General features: G+C 48.3%; 1 protein-coding gene across 1 annotated transcript in view; it reads left to right on the top strand.

The window, feature by feature from the left end:
• Positions 1–18,388, top strand: part of LOC119975563 (zinc-binding protein A33-like) — a 60,699-nt gene that overhangs the window by 26,074 nt on the left and 16,237 nt on the right. Inside the window, exons 4-5 of the mRNA XM_038815350.1 lie at positions 17,997–18,019; positions 18,111–18,256. Coding sequence (XP_038671278.1) covers positions 17,997–18,019; positions 18,111–18,256 — 169 coding nt within the window. The remainder of the gene's footprint in view (positions 1–17,996; positions 18,020–18,110; positions 18,257–18,388) is intronic.

The following is an 18,388-nucleotide window of genomic DNA, read 5'->3' as shown; positions in this document are numbered from 1 at the left end:
TGACCATGACATACCATCCCCTTGGGTCCGTAATCCTCTTCTTCACTGTAAACACCGTCCTCTTATTAAGTAGTATGGCTACACCTCTACCTCTTGTCCCGTAGCAAGAATAGTAGGTCTGACCCACAAAGCCATTTCGTATGAGGCAGTCAGTCCTCCCTCAGGTATGTCTCTTGGAGGAAGACTATGTCGGCCTTCATACTTTTCAGGTGGGTGAAGACTATGGGCGCGATCCAAAGGCCACGCTGTGTCCGAAAAGCAGTTTGCCGCGGCACAGCATGACCGGTGAAAGCCGGGAGATCCGGCTCCCAGGATCTAGCCGTCTCACCACGCCTCACGACATCCAACTTGATTTTGCGTGACGTTGCAATGTAAATACGATTGCTTTTTGGCAAATTTGCATATTAAAGAGAGGCAGTTAGCCTCATTCTAATGTACAGAGTCCTGAGGTACCTGAGGCTTTGGGATTCATCCCATTTTCCTCGGGGACCTTGGGCAAGTGCCATTCAGCACTGGTCCCCACAAATGGGGACCAGATGAAACGGCATTCATGGGGGTTTCCCAAGGATCAGATGCCCCCAGCTGCATGCACTTCGGGCATGGTGTTGTCCTGGCACTGCTAGTGCCACCTGGGCACCCTGGCAGCGTCAGCATAGCAGTGCCAAGGTACCCAGGTGGCATTGCCAGTTGGCATGGCCACTGCCAGAGTACCAGGTTGGCACTGCCAAGGTGCCAAGCTTGCATTTTGTACATGATTGGGCCATGGGTGCCTGGCATGGGTCTTGATGGGGGGTGGACAGGGACCCTCCCATAGTGCGTTTGGGCTGGGTGGGGGAGTGGGGGGGGGGGGGAGGTCAGGGATCGTTTCGGGAGCGTCGAAGATCGGGACGTCATTGAAAAATAGCGTCCTGATAGCTCGCTTCACTGGGGAGTTCCGACAGGCTGAGCTCCTCGCTGTACAAAACAGGGCTATGTGCAATCTCGGCCGCGTGTTCCACGTTCAGGCCCCTTATGCAATGTGAGTCGCATTGAATGGCCGTGTGTTTCTCTGCACTGCGAGCGCCCAGAAATACGCGGCTAAACATGTTCGCTAGGGGGACTTTGTTCTCTTTTGGGAGAATCGGCCCTATGGATCTTTTCACTGGGCCGTTAAATCCCCTGACGTTCCAGGTGACTATCCAGATGGGGGTTTTTGTCCCCTCCTGCAGGATCAACGATACTTACCTTGTGGATGTGTCCCTGCACTCCCTTTGTTGTGGGCCACTGTACTCATCACTAAGCGGGATCCCTGCACTCCGAGGTTTCCCTTTGTTTGGGACCCCTCCAAAGTGACTGTGCGCGGTGCTTTCATGTTCCTTGCTGCCATGTGTGATCTGTCGTAGCCAGCCTAGAGCCCCCCCCCCCCCCCCTCTCCCACAACTTGTCCCTTTGTTCACCCTTCCGGTCTGTCCCTGTTGTTGTCCCTCCTTCCCTGCACTCCCCCTCCCCCGCCCCTGTTTACACCCTTAACTCTTTGATGGTGTTCATCCCCCTTGTCGCCAGGTACTCTCTCCCCCAGCGGGAGTTGTGCCGCCGCCCACTCTTCGCGCATACCTCCAGGTGCAACCTTCCCACTAGTGTGGTGACCCCCCTCCTGGGGTCGGTCTAAGCCTCTCGTTCGCCCGCTATCTGCCTTCTCTCTCTTCCTCCTCCTCGTCCCCACCTATCTGAGCCTTAGCTCTCACATTCAGATCCAGGCAATACAGTCCCGTGCAAATTGTCTGTTAATGTCTCAGTTTTACAGGGTGCCCGCTTCATCTCAGGCTTTGCAGCTGTCTTCCCAAATATTTTTGGACAACTTCATCCACATCCGCAGGTGCAGTGAAGTAGTGTTCCCTGTCCTGGAAGGCGACCCATATTTTGGCTGAGTACATCATTCCAAAGTTCATCCCGTTTTTGTACAGGGCTGCCTTTGCTCTGTTGAATTCCACCCGGCTCTTGACCAGTTCTGTCCCAATGTCCTGCTGGATCCTGATCGGGTACCCTTCCCATTAACAGGATTTTGTCTAGCCCTGTTTAGGATTCTTTTCCGGTCTTGGTACTGGTGCAGCTTGGCAACTATGGCCCTCGGTTGTTCCCAGGCACTGGAATTTGGCCGGTGTGATCTGTGGGCCCTGTCTATTTCTGGCGGCTTGGGGAAGCTAATATTAATCTGTTTCCATGTACCTTCCTCAGTTTTATATATTTATCGTGATGCATTTTTTTATTTCCCCAGTTCCAGCCTCACTGACCCTGGACCCAAAGACAGCTCATCATAACCTTGTCCTTTCTGTGGACTGGACCAGTGTGAACAAAGAACAAATAACAAAGAAAGGTACAGCACAGAAACAGGCCCTTCGGCCCTCCAAGCCTGTGCCAACCATGCTTCCCTTCTAAACTAAAATCTTCTGCACTTCCGGGGTCCGTACCCCTCTATTCCCATCCTATTCATATATTTGTCAAGATGCACCTTAAACGTCACTGTCGCCCCTGCTTCCACCACCTCCTCCGGCAGCGAGTTCCAGGTACCCACTACCCTCTGTGTAAAAAACTTGCCTCGTACATCTACTCTCAACCTTGCCCTCGCACCTTAAACCTATGCCCCATAGTACTTGACCCCTCTGCCCTGGGGAAAAGCCTCTGACTATCCACTCTGTCTCTGCCCCTCATAATTTTGTAAACCTCTATCAGGTCGCCACTCAACCTCCGTCGTTCCAGTGAGAACAAACCAAGTTTATTCAACCTCTCCTCCTAGCTAATGCCCTCCATACCAAGCAACATCCTGGTAAATCTCTTCTGCACCCTCTCTAAAGCCTCCACATCCTTCTGGTAGTGTGGCGACCAGAATTGAACACTATATTCTTCAATTGTGGCCTAACTAAGGTTCTATACAGCTGCAACATGACTTGCCAATTTTTATACTCAATGCCCCGACCAATGAAGGCGTGCAAGCCGTATGCCTTCTTGACTACCTTCTCCACCTGTGTTGCCCCTTTCAGTGACCTGTGGACCTGTACACCTAGATCTCTCTGACTGTCAATACTCTTGAGGGTTCTACCATTCACTGTATATTCCCTACCTGCATTAGACCTTCCACAATGCATTACCTCACATTTGTCCAGATTAAACTCCAGCTGCCATCTCTCCGCCCAAGTCTCCAAACTATCTTAATCCTGCTGTATCCTCTGACAGTCCTCATTGCTATCCGCAATTCCACCAACCTTTGTGTCATCTGCAAACTTGATTTTAAAAATTCTGATCCTTGTTTTCATATTCCTTCCTGGCTCTTCCCCTCTCTGGAATCTCCTTTAGCCCCACATCCCTCTGGGATAGCTACATCCTTCTACATCTAGACTCTGTGAGGCCCTAACTTTGATGAATCTCTGAACCATTGTTGGTTCTGCCTCGGCCCCAAGCTCTGGGATTTCCCGCCCTCTGCCTCACCATCTCTGCTTTCCTCTGTTAAGACTCCTTAAAATCCAGCTCATTGACCAATCATACGGTCATGTGAGGTGATATCTCCTCATGTGACTAGGTCCCATTCTCTGTTCCATAATGCTTCTGTGAAGTGCCTTGGTCATTTTCATTATATTAAAGGCAATACCTGAACACAAATTGTTGTTGTTATTATTAAGGGTTATTCTGGGCGGGGACTTTGATTGCATGTTAAGGATCAGATTGTGGGAGTCAGACGATGGTCTTTTTCGATGTGGATCAATTCTAAATTGTACCTCGATTGTAGATGTTTAATTGTAATGTGTTTTGCTGCTAGAATAGAAATGACACCTTTCTTTATAAACCTATAAAAATCCTCAATAAAGCACTGTGATTAAATATAAGGCAGTAGACTTTTCACAGGATTGTCAAGTGATTGGCGGGTCTGGGAGTGAATGGTGCTTGGAGTGAGGGGAACAAGGGAGTGGGGGTGACCAGTAAGGAGGGTTGTCAGTGGTCATGGCCATTGAGTGGGTGGGGCCTGTTTACCAGGTCGGGAGTGAACACAATCAGCATAGATAAAGGCAGGGGTGGGCAAACTTTTCCGTGCAAGGGCCACATTCAGAAATTCACAATTTTAAAGGGCCGCATAGTATTAATAGTCCCGGTTGTAACCAATTAGCGTGCGGCATATACCTCAGCGCTTCCCCCGGCGGCATCCTGCCTTTAGCCCTCTTTATCTCTACTTTTCAAAAATGGCGCTTCACCCGGTTATGATTCTGGGCGCCTCATATAGAACATAGAACAGTACAGCACAGAACAGGCCCTTCGGCCCTCGATGTTGTGCCGAGCAATGATCGCCCTACTCAAGTCAACGTATCCACCCTATACCAGTAACCCAACAGCCCCCCACATTAACCATATAAAAAAACATTTTTTTTTTGACTTGATCTTGGTGGGACGCATAAAGACCTTTGGCGGGCCGCATGCGGCCTGCGGGCCGTAGTTTGCCCACCCCTGGATAAAGGTGTTGCTGCTACAATAACTCTGGGCACCTGGGGGCAGGTTGACTGGGCACTGCTGTGGGTCAGGTTGGTGCTCACAGCACTGGGTTCTATCCCCATGGATTCCTGCTGGGGAGGGTTCAGGATCTTTGGCACCTTGTGTTTCCTCTGCTGGGGGATCAGAACTCTGTGGGTCAGAAGGCAAAGAATTCAAGAGCATGTGAAAAGAAGTAAATAAAACATTAGAAATGAGAACAAAAATTCAACTATCAAGGAATGTGGAAAGAAATAGTGAAGTACACTACATACGCATAAACAATAAATAAAATGGATCATAAAAAGAAAAATATTAGGAGAGAGATCTAGTCAGTGGCATTAGTTTGGGATTGATACGGAACTATAGGGAGAGAATGGGGCAGTAAGATTAGCTTGGGATTGATACTGGGTTATGGGGAGAGAGTGGGGCAGTGGGATTAGTTTGGGTTTGGTACAGGGCTATGGGGAGAGAGTGGCGCAGTGGGATTAGTTTGGGATTGATACAGGGCTATGGGGAGAGAGTGGAGCAGTGGGATTAGTTTGGGATTGATACAGGGCTATGGGGAGAGAGGGGCAGTGGGATTAGTTTGGGTTTGGTACAGGGCTATGGGGGGAGAATGGGGCAGTGGGATTAGTTTGGGATTGATACTGGGCTATGGGGAGAGAGTGGGGCAGTGGGACACGTATGGGATTGACACAGGGCTATGGGGAGTGAGTGGAGTAATGTGATTAGTTTGGGATTGATACAGGGCTATGGGGAGAGGGTGGAGCAGTGGGATGTGTATGGGATTGATACAAGGGTATGGGGAGTGAGTGGAGCAGTGGGATTAGTTTGGGATTGATACAGGGCTATGGGGGAGAATGGGGCAGTGGGATTAGTTTGGGATTGATACAGGGCTATGGAGAGAGTGGGGCAGTGGGATTAGTTTGGGATTGATACTGGGCTATGGGGAGAGAGGGGCAGTGGGACGTGTATGGGATTGCGACAGGGCTATGGGGAGTGAGTGGAGTAATGTGATTAGTTTGGGATTGATACAGGATGTAGGTGCAAAATTTGGATTTATTTGGAGTGGCAGGTGAGAGCAGCAGCTAGGGTGTTGAAATATGCACAGACAATCACAGCCTTACATGAGGGTTGTTGCAATTAAGAAATGGGAGACAAACAATATGCAAGATAACCTGATCAACAAATGGAGGAAATTGTCACATCTTCTAATGTTTTTAAAGCACATTAATTCACCCCCACAAATCTGAAGACATTCTGTACTGGTGGGGATCAACCGCGTGAAGGTGAGGCTGGATTCTCAAAGCCAGGCGATCCAGAAGGTGGAGGAGATGGGAGGGGAGCATGAGGAAAATTGACCACAATGGCAGTCAAGCTGGGGGTGATGCGGGACATTCAGATGTGGCTACAGGAGAAGGTGGAAGACCTGGAGAACTGTTCCCGGAGACGGAACCTGAGGATCGTGGGGTTGCCGGAGGGGATTGAGGGAGCGGCCGATGGCTTGTACGTGGCCAGGATGTTCGCGAAGTTGCTGTGAGAGGGGGGCCTTTGAATGGCCCATGGAGGTGAACCGGGCGCTCAGGGCACTGATGAGGAAGCTGCCGGGTAACGAGCTGCCGAGGGCGATGGTGGCGCGGTTGCATCAGTTTCTGGAGAAGGAGTGGATCCTGAGGTGGGCCAAGCAGATGAGGCGATGTACCTTGGAGGGCAGTGAACTCTGCGTGCACCAGAAACTGGGTGCGGAGCTGGCCAAGAGGAGAGAATTTTACTTTGGGACACTGGATAAAGTGGTGGAGTTTTTGAGGGATAATGAACTGGCAGGAGAATGAGGACATTGAACTTTGGAGGAGGTGTTCTTTTTTCTTTGGGGGCCATTGTCCTGTGTTCTTCTATGGGTGAGGGGTGGTTGCTCTTTTCTTTGTTTTCGGTCTTTAAATGTTGGTGTTGGTGTTTGCTCTGCGATAGTGTTTGAGCGGGGGGGGGGGGGGGGGTTGAGGAGAGTTAAGGGGGCGGTCTATGAATATGGAAATAACGTAACTTTCATTTTTAAACAGAATTCATTTTCCAAGATATAAACAATTTTTTGTTTTGTTAAACTCTCACACAGTGGGAGTTAAAATCAATTGAGAAGATTTGGCTGCACAACATTGAAGGAGGCTCCCACGAGAAAATGGTATCTGACAATCGCCCCTTCTCGTCTGTCTCTTGTCTGGATCCCAGTAGAGTTTTGCAGAATGTGGAACCACTCTTTTTATAAGTGTTGTCAGAGTGTGTGGCGGGATTCTCTGCAAAGCGGCAGGGCGGGCCATACGGGCGCCGAGGGGTGGCGTGAACCACTCCAGTGTTGGGTTGCCCCAAAGGTGTGGAATCCTCTGCAGCTTCAGGGGCTAGGCTGGCGCCAGAGTGCTTGGGCTTCGCGCCATGCCAACTGGCACCTAAGGGCCTCCCCCAGCCGGCGTGAGTTGGCACATGCGCGAGAGTGCCAGTGTGTGCTGGCGCCATCCCAGCACATGCGCTGGGGGGTTCTACTCTGCGCCGACCATGGCAGAGGTTCATAGCGGCCGGTGCAGAGGGAGAGTGCCCCCCACAGCACAAGCCCGCTCGCGGATCGGTGGGCCCTGATCGTGGGCTAGGCCACCGTGGAGCCCCCCCCCACCCCCGGGGCCAGATCCCCCCCACGCCCCCCGCGACGACTTTTCAGACTGCTCGTGGAGCCAGGTGCCGCCGGTAAGGACCTGATTTACGTTGGAGGGACCCGCCGAAAATGGGCGGCCACTCGGCCCATTGCGGGGCGGAGAATTGCCGGGGGGGGGGGGGCCGCTGCCAGCAGCCGCTGTTCGGCGTCCCACGATTCCCGCCCCCGCCAAAACCCCGGTGCCGGACAATTCGGCAGCCGGCGGGGGCGGGATTTACGCCGACCCCCTGGTGAATCTCCAACCCAGCGGGGTTCGGAGAATCCCGGTCAAAAGCCCCAAGTTTATTCTCCTCACTGCTGTGAATTTGGCTGCATTCTGTTAGCAGGAGGATCCCCCCTTTGCTGCATACAGTGATCGTAAAGTCTAAACTACTTTGTTAGTCAGCTTATTTGCACGCGTCAGAGCAATTGTTTTGTAAATGATATCCGACTGTTTGATACTGTCACCCCAAGGCACCAGGTTGCGGCCCTCTCTGCATTTAACCTCTGTCCAAGAGCCACTATATGAACCAGCCAACCAATGTACGCTGAAACCCGTGCTGGTCTTATCCACAACTCTGGCAATCTGTGGTCTGTCTTTATACTTAAGGCAACAAATGGCAATCGCGTCCATCACTTCCACTGTCACTGTCATCTTCTGGATGTTGTTTGGGAATTTATTAAGGATTACTTAGTGTTGTATTCTTTGGGGGTTGTATTTGAATTCATGGTTGCTAAGATGTTCACTGTATGTTTTAAAAAGGTTAACTTGAGTTCATAGAATAAACATTGTTTTGCTTTAAAATATACTTTTCCGCTTCTGCTGTGCCACACCTGTAGAGTGGGCCGTGTGCTCCCCATACCACAATCTATTAAAAGTTTTGGGTCAGGTGAACTCCATGATACACTTTGGGGTTCTCTAAACCCTGGCCCATAACACTGTCCAATTTTGCTGTTAAATGTGGACGCCAAATTACTGGCCAAGATCTTGGCCTCGAGGATTGAGGACTGTGTGCCGGGGGTGATATGGGAGGACCAGATGGGGTTTGTTAAGGGGAGGCATTTGTTGGCCAACATCAGGCGGTTGTTGAATGTTATAATGATGCCCCCGGAGGGAACGAAGTGTGTTCGCCATAGATGCGGAGAAGGCCTTCGACCGGATGGGCTGGGACTATTTGTGGAGGTGCTGGGGCAGTTTGGGTTTGGGCAGGGGCTTGTGGATTGGGTCTGGCTGTTGTACTGGGCGGCGGTAGCGAGTGTGGACGACCCGGGTCGGTTTGGAATATGTCAGGTTGCATCAGGGGACAAGGCAATGATGTCCACTCTCCCCACTGCTCTTTGCCTTGGCTATAGAGCCATTGGCAAAGGCGCTGAGAATGTCAATGGCTGGCAGGGGATAGTACGGGGGGGGCGGAACATTGGGTTTTGCTGCACGCGGAAGGCTTGCTGCTTTATATTTTGAACCCATTGGAAAGTATTGGGGGATTATGAGTATTTTGGAGCAATTTGGCCAGTTCTCAGGGCACAAATTGAATATTGAGAAGAGCGAGGTTTTTCCGATTCAAGCGAGGGGGCAGGAGAAGTGGCTGGGGCAGCTGCCGTCAAGAGTAGTGGGGGCGAGCTTTCGGTATTTGGGTATTCAGGTAATGGAGGGGTGGGAGCAGCTGCACAAGCTGAATCTGGTTTGGTTGCTGGAACAGATGAAGGGGGATTTTAGGAGGTGGGGTGCTCCCGTTGTCACTGGCGGGACGGGTGCAGTCGGTGAAGATGACAGTTCTCCCGTGGTTCTTGTTTGTGTTTCAGAATCTCCCGATCTTCATTCCTAGGGCTTTTTGCAGGAGAGTGAATGAGCTAATTTTGGGGGTTATTTGGGCGGTGAAGCCCTGCGGGTGAAGAAGGTGCAGTTGGAGCAGGGTCGAGGGTGGTGGGGAGGGCGGGGGGTGCGGATTAGCTCTTCCAAATCTAATGAACTACTACTGGACAGTGAATATAGCCATGGTGAGGAAGTGGATAATGGTGGACAGGTCGGTATGGGAGCGGATGGGGACAGCCTTTTGTAAAGACATGAGTTTGGGGGCACTGTTGACGGCGCCTCTGCCGTTCTCACTGGCCAGCTACTCCACAGGCCCGGTAGTGGTGACGCCCCGGAGGGTGCGGGGACAGTGGCGGAAGCACCTGAGGCTGGACAGGCCTCTGTTTGGGCACCGATCTGTAGGAATCACTGGTTTGTCCTGGGGGGGAGGGGGTGGATGGGGGGTTTCGGGGGTAGCAACGAGCATGGATTGAGCAGTTTGGGGATCTATTTGTTGGGGGCAGCTTTCCGAGCTTGGAGGGGTTTGTGGCGGAGTTTGAACTGCCCATCGGGAATGGGTTGCAGTATTTGCAGGTGAGGGATTTTGTCCGGAAGCAGGTACCGTTGTTTCCCCAGGGGCTGCAGGACAAGATGGCGTCATGGACAGGGGTGTGGGAGGGTAAAGTGTCAGAAATTTACAAGGAGTTGACGGATTGGGAGGGAGTCCCAATAGGAGTAGTGAAGCGTAAGTGGGAGGAAGAGTTGGGTTGGGAGTTGGAGGTTGGGCTGTGGGAGGAGGCTCTGAGGAGGATGAATGCATCCTCATCATGCACTAGGCTTAGCTTTATTCAGTTTAAGGTGGGCCACAGGCCGCACATGACGGTGGCCAGGATGAGCAAGGTTTTTGAAGGGGTGGAAGACAGGTGTGGGTGGGCCCGCGAATCATGTTTTGGGCTTGCCCGAAGCTTGGGGGATTCTGGCAGGGGTTTGCCGTCATTATGTCGGAGATACTGAAGTTAAAGGTGATACCGAGTCCAGACGGCAAAAGAGGCCAATATTTTGGCCTTTGCATCCCTGGTAGCCCGGTGACGGATATTATTAGAATGGAGGGACTCGGGGCCCCTGAAACCGGGGGTTGTGGGTCAGTGATCTGACAGAGAATCTCAGCCGAGGAAAAATAAAGTTCACCTGAGAGTGTCTGTGGAGGGGTTTGCCCGGAGATGGCAGCCATTCATCGACTTCTTTGAGAACAGTTAAGATGCCAGCAGAGCGGTGGGAGTGGATAAAATGGGGAGGTAGGGGATATGAGCATGGGATGGTGGGGCGTTAGGTATTTATTTGAGTTGGTTATTTGCAGCCATGTTGGCTTGTTTTGTTTTATTATTGTGTTTGATGTGTAAATATATAAATGCCTCAATAAAATATTTTTCAAGCAGGAATATTTGTAAAGTGGGATTTATGACTGGGGTAATGAGAAAATCATTCTCCTCTTGTCTTTCTGTCACATCACGTGGATGAATCCCTGTTCAAATTCCTAAACACCCCAGATTTTCATCTTCAATCTGACCCCCAGATCCAAGAATTACGCCGCCGTTACCTTCTGTAATGGACTTTGAAAGATTTTCTTTTGCCAGAAAATCTGGCTGGGTGACAGTGCCCCTTTAAGAGCACAGGGTGTGAAGTGAATCTTATGATATCCTGGGAATTGAAACTGAAACTTAAATGAATAACAGAACAAGCAGTAGCAACAGCGATGGCCGTCAGTAAACACGTCTTAAACCTGAGTGAGGATTTAACCTGCTCCGTCTGTCAGTCTGTGTTTGTGGAGCCGGTGAGGCTGGACTGTGAACACAACTTCTGTAAATCCTGTATCCAGCAGTTTTGGGGAAAGCAGCGTCAGGCTGTGTCCTGTCCGGAATGTCAGCAGGTTCTCCCCAGGAGGAGTTTCACCAGTAACAAGGTGTTGGTCAATCTCTGTGAGAAAACCAGGCAGCTGGAGCTGAAACTGGAGCAGGATCGCTCTCTGTGTGAGGAACAGGGGGGGAATCTGAGAGAGGACACAGAGAGGGAGCAGTCACTGTGTGAGGAACACCGGGAGAAGCTCATCCTGTTCTGTGAGGTGGATGAGATTCTGATCTGTGTCAATTGTCTAGATTCTTCCTCACATTCAGCCCACAAATTCCTACATCTGCAAATGGCAGTTGAACAGTACAAGGTAAGGGGACACTCAGGGTTACCTGTTCATAGTGTTTATTGGGCTGTAATAAATTAATGGACAAATGTTGCTCTGTCCTATTGCTGACAGGCAGCTCAGTACTGACATCTGGCAGTGAGAAATCTGAGGGATAATGTGTTAAAAGTGTGTGAAACGCCTTACAGCCTCTTTATATTATTACAGCTCCAGGTTACAGCTCACTTCATTACAGGCTGTGTTGACATTATTTCTGTTGTGGTGGGAACGCACTGTAATTGAACCTTTCACTGGAGAAAGCGTCACACCAGTTTCTGACTCTAAACCCCTCCCCCAGCCTCATCAGCATTGTCTTCACAACCAATTGGACAATGAACAGAACCGTCATCAGCTGATTGGATGATTTTATTTTACTGTCAATCAATGCCTGCATCCTGATTTTTAAAATGAAAACAAGTTTTCCAAGAAAATGATGAACACTGACTTTTTTCCATGTTCCTTCCGATGATTTTTCTCCTGGGTCACTGCCAGCGAAATCCTGGGGATTAATCTTCATTTCCTGAAGACACCAGGACAAGCTGCATAGCAGTGTGAAATCCAAATTTCTTGCATTACAGGCTGTGTTTCCATATTACTGCAGATAATGCAGCTTTATGTAAGTTTCCTTTATTACAGATTGTGTTACCAGTATTAGGATAGATAATGTAGCTTCGTGTAAGTTTCCTTTATTACAGACAGTGTTTCCGTTATTACTGTAGTGTAATGTAGCTTTATGTATGTTTCCTTTATGACAGATTGTGTTCCACCATTACTGTAGGGTAATGTAGCTTTCTGAACGTTTCATTTGTTATAATAATAATCTTTATTGTCACAAGTAGGCTTACATTAACATTGCAATGAAGTTATTGTGAAAAGCCCGAGTCTCTACATTCCGGCACCTGCTCGGGTACAGAGGGAGAATTCAGAATGTCCAATTCACCTTACAGCACGTCTTTCGGGACTTGTGGGAGGAAACTGGAGCACCCTGAAGAAATCCACACAGTCACAGGGAGAACGTGCAGACTCCGCACAGACAGTGACCTAAGCGGGAATCGAACCCGGGACTCTGATGCTGTGAAGCAACAGTGCAAACCACTGTTAAGCTTTATGTAACTTTCCTTCATTACACACTGTGTCCCACTATATCCTGTAGTACATATATGTCAAACTCAAGGCCCGCGGGCCAAATCCGGCCCGCGGTGGAATTATCTTTGGCCCGCGAGATAATATCTAATTACTTTTTTAAAAAATTTAGATTAGCCAATTATTTTTTCCAATTAAGGGGCAATTTAGCGTGGCCAATCCACCTACTCTGCACATTTTTGGGTTGTGGGGGGCGAAACCCACGCAGACACGGGGAGAACATGCAAACTCCACACGGACAGTGACCCAGAGCCGGGATCGAACCTGGGACCTCAGCGCCGTGAGGCGGTTGTGCTAACCACTAGGCCACCGTGCTGCCCTAATAATATCTAATTACTGTACTATTAAAGCTGGCCCCAGCAATTGAAGCGCCTATGGCGTATGATATGGCTGATGCCGAGTTTATTCAGGTATAGTGTGAATCACAAAGTGTTGGCCTGTGGAAAATGTTTTCATTAGAAATTACTCTGGAAAAGCTCCAGATAAAGCAATAAGAAATAAATGCAACTAATTTTTTTATTTATTTAATATTTAATGTTCTTTTTATAGGCAATAACCTAAGCTTTATTAATTCCAGGTTCAATAAGTTCATTTCAATAAGTTTTGCAAAAAAAACATTGAACCAGTCCGGCCCTCGACTTGTCCCGATTTTTAAATTTTGGCCCACGGTGTATTTGAGTTTGACACCCCACTGTAGTATAATCTAACTCGATGTAAGTTTCCTTTATTACAGACTGTATCCACTATTACTGTTGTTTAATGTTATTTGTGAAGGTCTGCCTTCTCAACCTTGCCCCTCGCCTGAGCTGTGGTGGTCATCATGTTAAAACACCACCAGTCAGCTCTCCGCTCAAAGGGGAAAGCAGCCTATGGTCATAGAATCATAGAATCCCTACAGTGCAGAAGGAGGCCATTCAGCCCATTGAGTCTGCACCAACCCTTCAAATGAGTACCCTACCCATGTCCACTCCCCTGTCATCCCTGTAACCCCATAGACAAACTTGCACATTCGGGGACACTAAGGGACAATTTATGAAAATCGCTTATTGTCATAAGTAGGCTTCAAATGAAGTTACTGTGAAAAGCCCCTAGTCGCCACATTCCAGCGCCTGTTCTGGGAGGTGGTATCACGGCCAAGCCACCTAACCCGCACATCTTTGGAATGTGGGAGGAAACCAAAGCATCCGGAGAAAACCACACAGACACAGGGAGAACATTCAAACTCCACACAGACAGTGACCCATGGCTGGAATTGAATCTGGGTCCCTCGTGCTGTGAAGCAACTGTGCTAACCACTGTGTCACCATGCCGCCCATCTGGGACTCTGGCGACTTTCCCTTTGCATTGAGTGTAATTTGGTTGATGTAGGTTTCCTTCATCGCAGACTGTTTCCACCATTATTGTCGTGTAATGTAGCTTTATGTAAGTTTTCTTCATTACCAGCTGTGTTGCTACCGTTACGGTAATGCAACATAGCTTTATGTAAATTTCCTTTATTACAGACAGTGTTTCCACTATTACTGTAGTGTAATGTAGCTTTATCTGTTTCCTTTATTACAGGCAGTATTTCCACTATTACTGTAGTGTAATGTATCTTTATGTAAGTTTCCTTTATTACAGGCAGTATTTCCACTATTACTGTAGTGTAATGTATCTTTATGTAAGTTTCCTTTATTGCAGACAGTGTTTCCACTATTACTGTAGTGTAATGTATCTTTATGTAAGTTTCCTTTATTACAGGCAGTATTTCCACTATTACTGTAGTGTAATGTAGCTTTACGTAAGTTTCCTTCATTGCAGACAGTGTTCCCACTATTACTGTAACGTAATGTAGCTTTACGTAAGTTTCCTTTATTACAGACAGTGTTTCCATTATTACTGTAGTGCAATGTAGATTTATCTAAGTTTACTTTATTTCAGATTATAATATTCCAAAATTCCCTGGATGTGGGAAACATTCCAGGGGATTGGACAAATGCTAATTATTCAAAAAGGGAGGGAGGCAGAAAGTAGGAAACTATAAGCCAGTTATTTTGACATTTATCTTTGGGACATTATTAAAATCCATTACAGGCGTCACGTGATGCAGTGGTTAGCACTGCTGCCTATGGTGCTGAGGACCCGGGTTTGAATCCCAGCCCTGGGTCACTGTCCGTGTGGAGTTTGCACATTCTCCCCATGTCTGAATGGGTTTCACCCCTACAACCCAAAGATGTGCAGGGTAGGTGGAGTGGACACGCTAAATTGCTCCTTAATTGAAAAAAAAAATAATTGGGTACTCTAAAAAAAATTTTTTTAAATCCATTATTAAGGAAGCAAGTACAGAGGGCTCGATTCTCCGATTCTGAGGCTATGTCCTCACGCTGGTGTGGGAATGGTGATGTTTTACGCCCAAAAATTCAGCTCAAAACTGCCACCGATCCTCGGTGTAGCTGGGGGGGGCTCCGAAGCTGGGAATCGAACCCGGGTCCCTGGCGCTGTGAAGCAATAATGCTAACCACTGTGCCACCATGCCGCCCAAAACAGCAGACATTACAATAATCATGCTGAGATCTGATTCCATTTTTAGGACCAGCTGAAATCATCCTTGGATTCCATGGAGAATGAAAAGAAAAATCAAAGTGAATTAAAACAGCAGCAGAAGATAAAGATTTCAGAACTGAAGGTGAGGATTACTTCAGTTCCCTTTAAACACTGAAACCCTTTAACAACCCGCTGTTTAAATGATCTCTCTCACTGTCACAGGAACTCACTGGATCCCTGGAGAAAGACATCTCCGCACAATTTACCAAAATCCATCGACACCTTCATTATAAAGAAAAATGTTTAATTGAAGAGCTGAGGAGACAAAAGCAGGAAGATCTGCAACCAATGGAGGAGAATCTGAGAAGAATTGAAGAGGAGCTGGCCTCACTTGAGGAGAAGATATTGAACCTTTGTGTAGACATTGACCAGCAAGACAGTGTCTCCTTTCTTAAGGTGACCCTTTATAACCCAGGCCTCAAATTGTTTGTCTGTTTGTAAACGGCGTTTTATAACGTGACTCAAATCCCATCACAACAATGCACAATATGTAGTATAACTGAGGACTAACAGGTATCAGACAGGATTGAGATCAGGATTGTTGAGGAGACTGTCCCACACTGTCAACACCTCATGTTGGCTGCAGTATACCTGAGGACTAACAGGTATCAGTCAGGATCGAGATTGAGTGTCAGAGTGATTTCCCACACTGTCAACACTTCACACCGACTGCAGTGTAATTGGGACCAGATTGAAAGGATACAGAAAAGGAGAGGGGGAGATGAGGCGGGTGCCCTGAAACCAGGGGTGGAGATAAAGACCTGTGAGGAACATTGAGACTACAGTCAGAAATCATTGAAACTAGGTAGGTGGAGGGGAGGGCTGGGTGGAAACCAGGTCCCATGGAGACAAACCTGAGAACAGAAGGTCATCAGAAGTTAGTTTCAGACACTGAGAGGTGGAAATTCCACTCAGGAATCAATTGTGAATCAGTTTTCCATTCTACTCAATTTTTTTTTCACATTAACGGACAAACACACTGACGGACGCACCCGAACAGGGGAGCGGCGTGGCCGGCATATGCCGGGAGATCACTCTTCTGGGATGTATCCGACCCACCATGTCTCACAAGGTCTAACAGGATCTTGCACGTCATCTCAAACTGTACCGCGCCCATTGTGGGCGGGATCTGTATCTGGCAAGTCTGCATATTAGGGAGAAACAGCTAGTGTCACTCTAAAAAGCACAACAGCACAGCGCCTATGCTTTCTCAGGAAACTAAGGAAATTTAGTATGCCCACATTGACTCTTACCACTTTTTACAGATGCACCATAGAAAGCATCCTGTCTGGCTGCAGCACAGCCTGGTATGGCAACTGCTCGGCCCAAGACTGTAAGGAGCTACAGAGAGTCGTGAACACAGCCCAGTCCATCACACGAACCCGCCTCCCATCCATTGACTGTGTCTACACCTCCCGCTGCCTTGGGAAAGCGGGCAGCATAATCAAAGACCCCTCCCACCCAGGTTATTCTCTCTTCCAACTTCCCGCACCGGGCAGGACATACAAAAGTCTGAGAACACGCACTAACAGATTCAAAACAGGTTCTTCCCCGCTGTTACCAGACTCCTGAATGACCCTCTTACGGACTGAACTGATCACTCTACGCATCTTCTCTACTGAGTAGCACTCCACTCTATATGCTTCACCCGATGTCTATGTATTTACGTTGTGTATTTATCGTATCTCCTACGTTTCTTTCATGTCTGGAATGATCTGTCTGGACTGTACGCAGAACAATACTTGTCACTGTACCTCGGAACACGTGACAATGAATGAAATCCAAATTAAAAATGCAATTTGCCTGGGGATTGGGCCCGGTGGGGCCCTGCCCATGTGAGGTGTGGTACGGGAGGGCCTGAGGTCTCTTTTATATGTGAGTTGCGACTTTGAGGGGTCTCTGGGGCCATGTCGGGGGGGTTGAAGAGATTGGGATGGCATTTTAAAATGGAGCTCTGGTGAGCGGAGGTCCTCAGTATAGGAAATGGGACAAAGAGCGGCCTTGACGGGGTGTTCTCTGCTGAGGCCCCGGGTTGAAACAGAGTCCCGTTACATAGTGTGGTGTTTTTTGACACTGCGAGTGCCGGGAAACACCCGGCGATATGCACTCGACACAGGATTCTGCTGAAATTTGTCAGACCGTGCCCATTGTCTCCTTATCTAAAAAAGGATATACTTGCCATTGATGCGAATGCAGCAAACGTTCACCAGGCAAATTCTTGGGATAGCAGGATTGTTGTATGAGAAGGGGTCTGGTCGACTGAGCCTGTATACATTGTAACTTAGAAGCATAAGAGGGGATCTAATTGAAAGGGCCAGACAGACTGGATACAGGAATGTTGTTCCCTGGCTGGAGTGGGAGGTCTAGAACAAGGGGTCACAGTGTCAGGATATGGGGTAGGGCATTTAGGACAGAGATGAAGAGAAATTGTGGGAAATAACTATTGGATATAGTTCACCAACCGGAATTTGGAGAAACACATCAGCAGGACAGGATGAGAAGGTTATCCTGCTGGGGTGAAAGAAGAGATAGCAGGAGGTTTGGGGAACATAAACACGACCTTTGGGCTGTGAGTAGTGACATTGATGTTGTGCCATGCTGCTCATCCTGAAAGCAGTGACATGTTGGGCTTCATTCCCATGGGTGACACCAATTCAAAGACTGAGCAATAGGAGGCTATCTGACTGTGTGGACATCACAACAAGACTCAATCTGTTCACATCTGAGCTGCTGGAATTGTCCTCCTATCAAAGGAAGGCTGCATTTAGGGGTAATATCACTGTTTCCAGCTCAGGGCAGCGCAGACCAGAGATGAGCTCCTGAAGCACTAGTAAAGTTGAGACCAGAAATAGAATGAACAATCTGCACTTTCAAAGTCTTCAATAGCAGAGGAAACCCTATTGACTGTATGTGGCAGGGTTGGGGTGGCTGTTATCACTGATGTGGTATCAAATCACAGGAATCCACCCAGATCCCTTCACATTTGACTAACATTACTAAATACACATTATTAAATAGTAAAATTCAAGCAACACATTGTTTATTTATTAAAATGTTTCTGATTCTCTGTTCTGCAGGAACTGAAAAGATTGAAGGAAAGGTGAGTGTCTAATCCAAACTCTCACACAGTTTGACACTGTTATCACAGTCTGTATTCAGAGTGAGTGATTAAATCAATCCCATTTAAACAGGTACCTGGATAAAGGGGGCCATGGGGAAGGTGCAGAGAGAGGTAAAGATGTGGAGATAGAGATGGTTCCCAGACGGAAATACACAAGATTCCGAGGTCCATTACTCTACACCGTGTGGAAGGGAATGAAAAAGATCATCACTCCCGGTAAGAAACCCCACAGCATTGTGTCCTCTTCCTTTATAGTTTCCTGTTCCCTCACCCCCTCTCCAGAAGGTGCTGGCGGTTACTGGGTACAGATCACTGGAACCTCACTCAAAGATCATTCTTTGTGCCCAA

This window comes from Scyliorhinus canicula, chromosome 13, assembly GCF_902713615.1.
Source record: "Scyliorhinus canicula chromosome 13, sScyCan1.1, whole genome shotgun sequence".
NCBI lineage: Eukaryota > Metazoa > Chordata > Chondrichthyes > Carcharhiniformes > Scyliorhinidae > Scyliorhinus > Scyliorhinus canicula.
The sequence above is the reverse complement of the archived record's forward strand: the minus strand, read 5'-3'. Positions and strand labels throughout refer to the sequence as shown.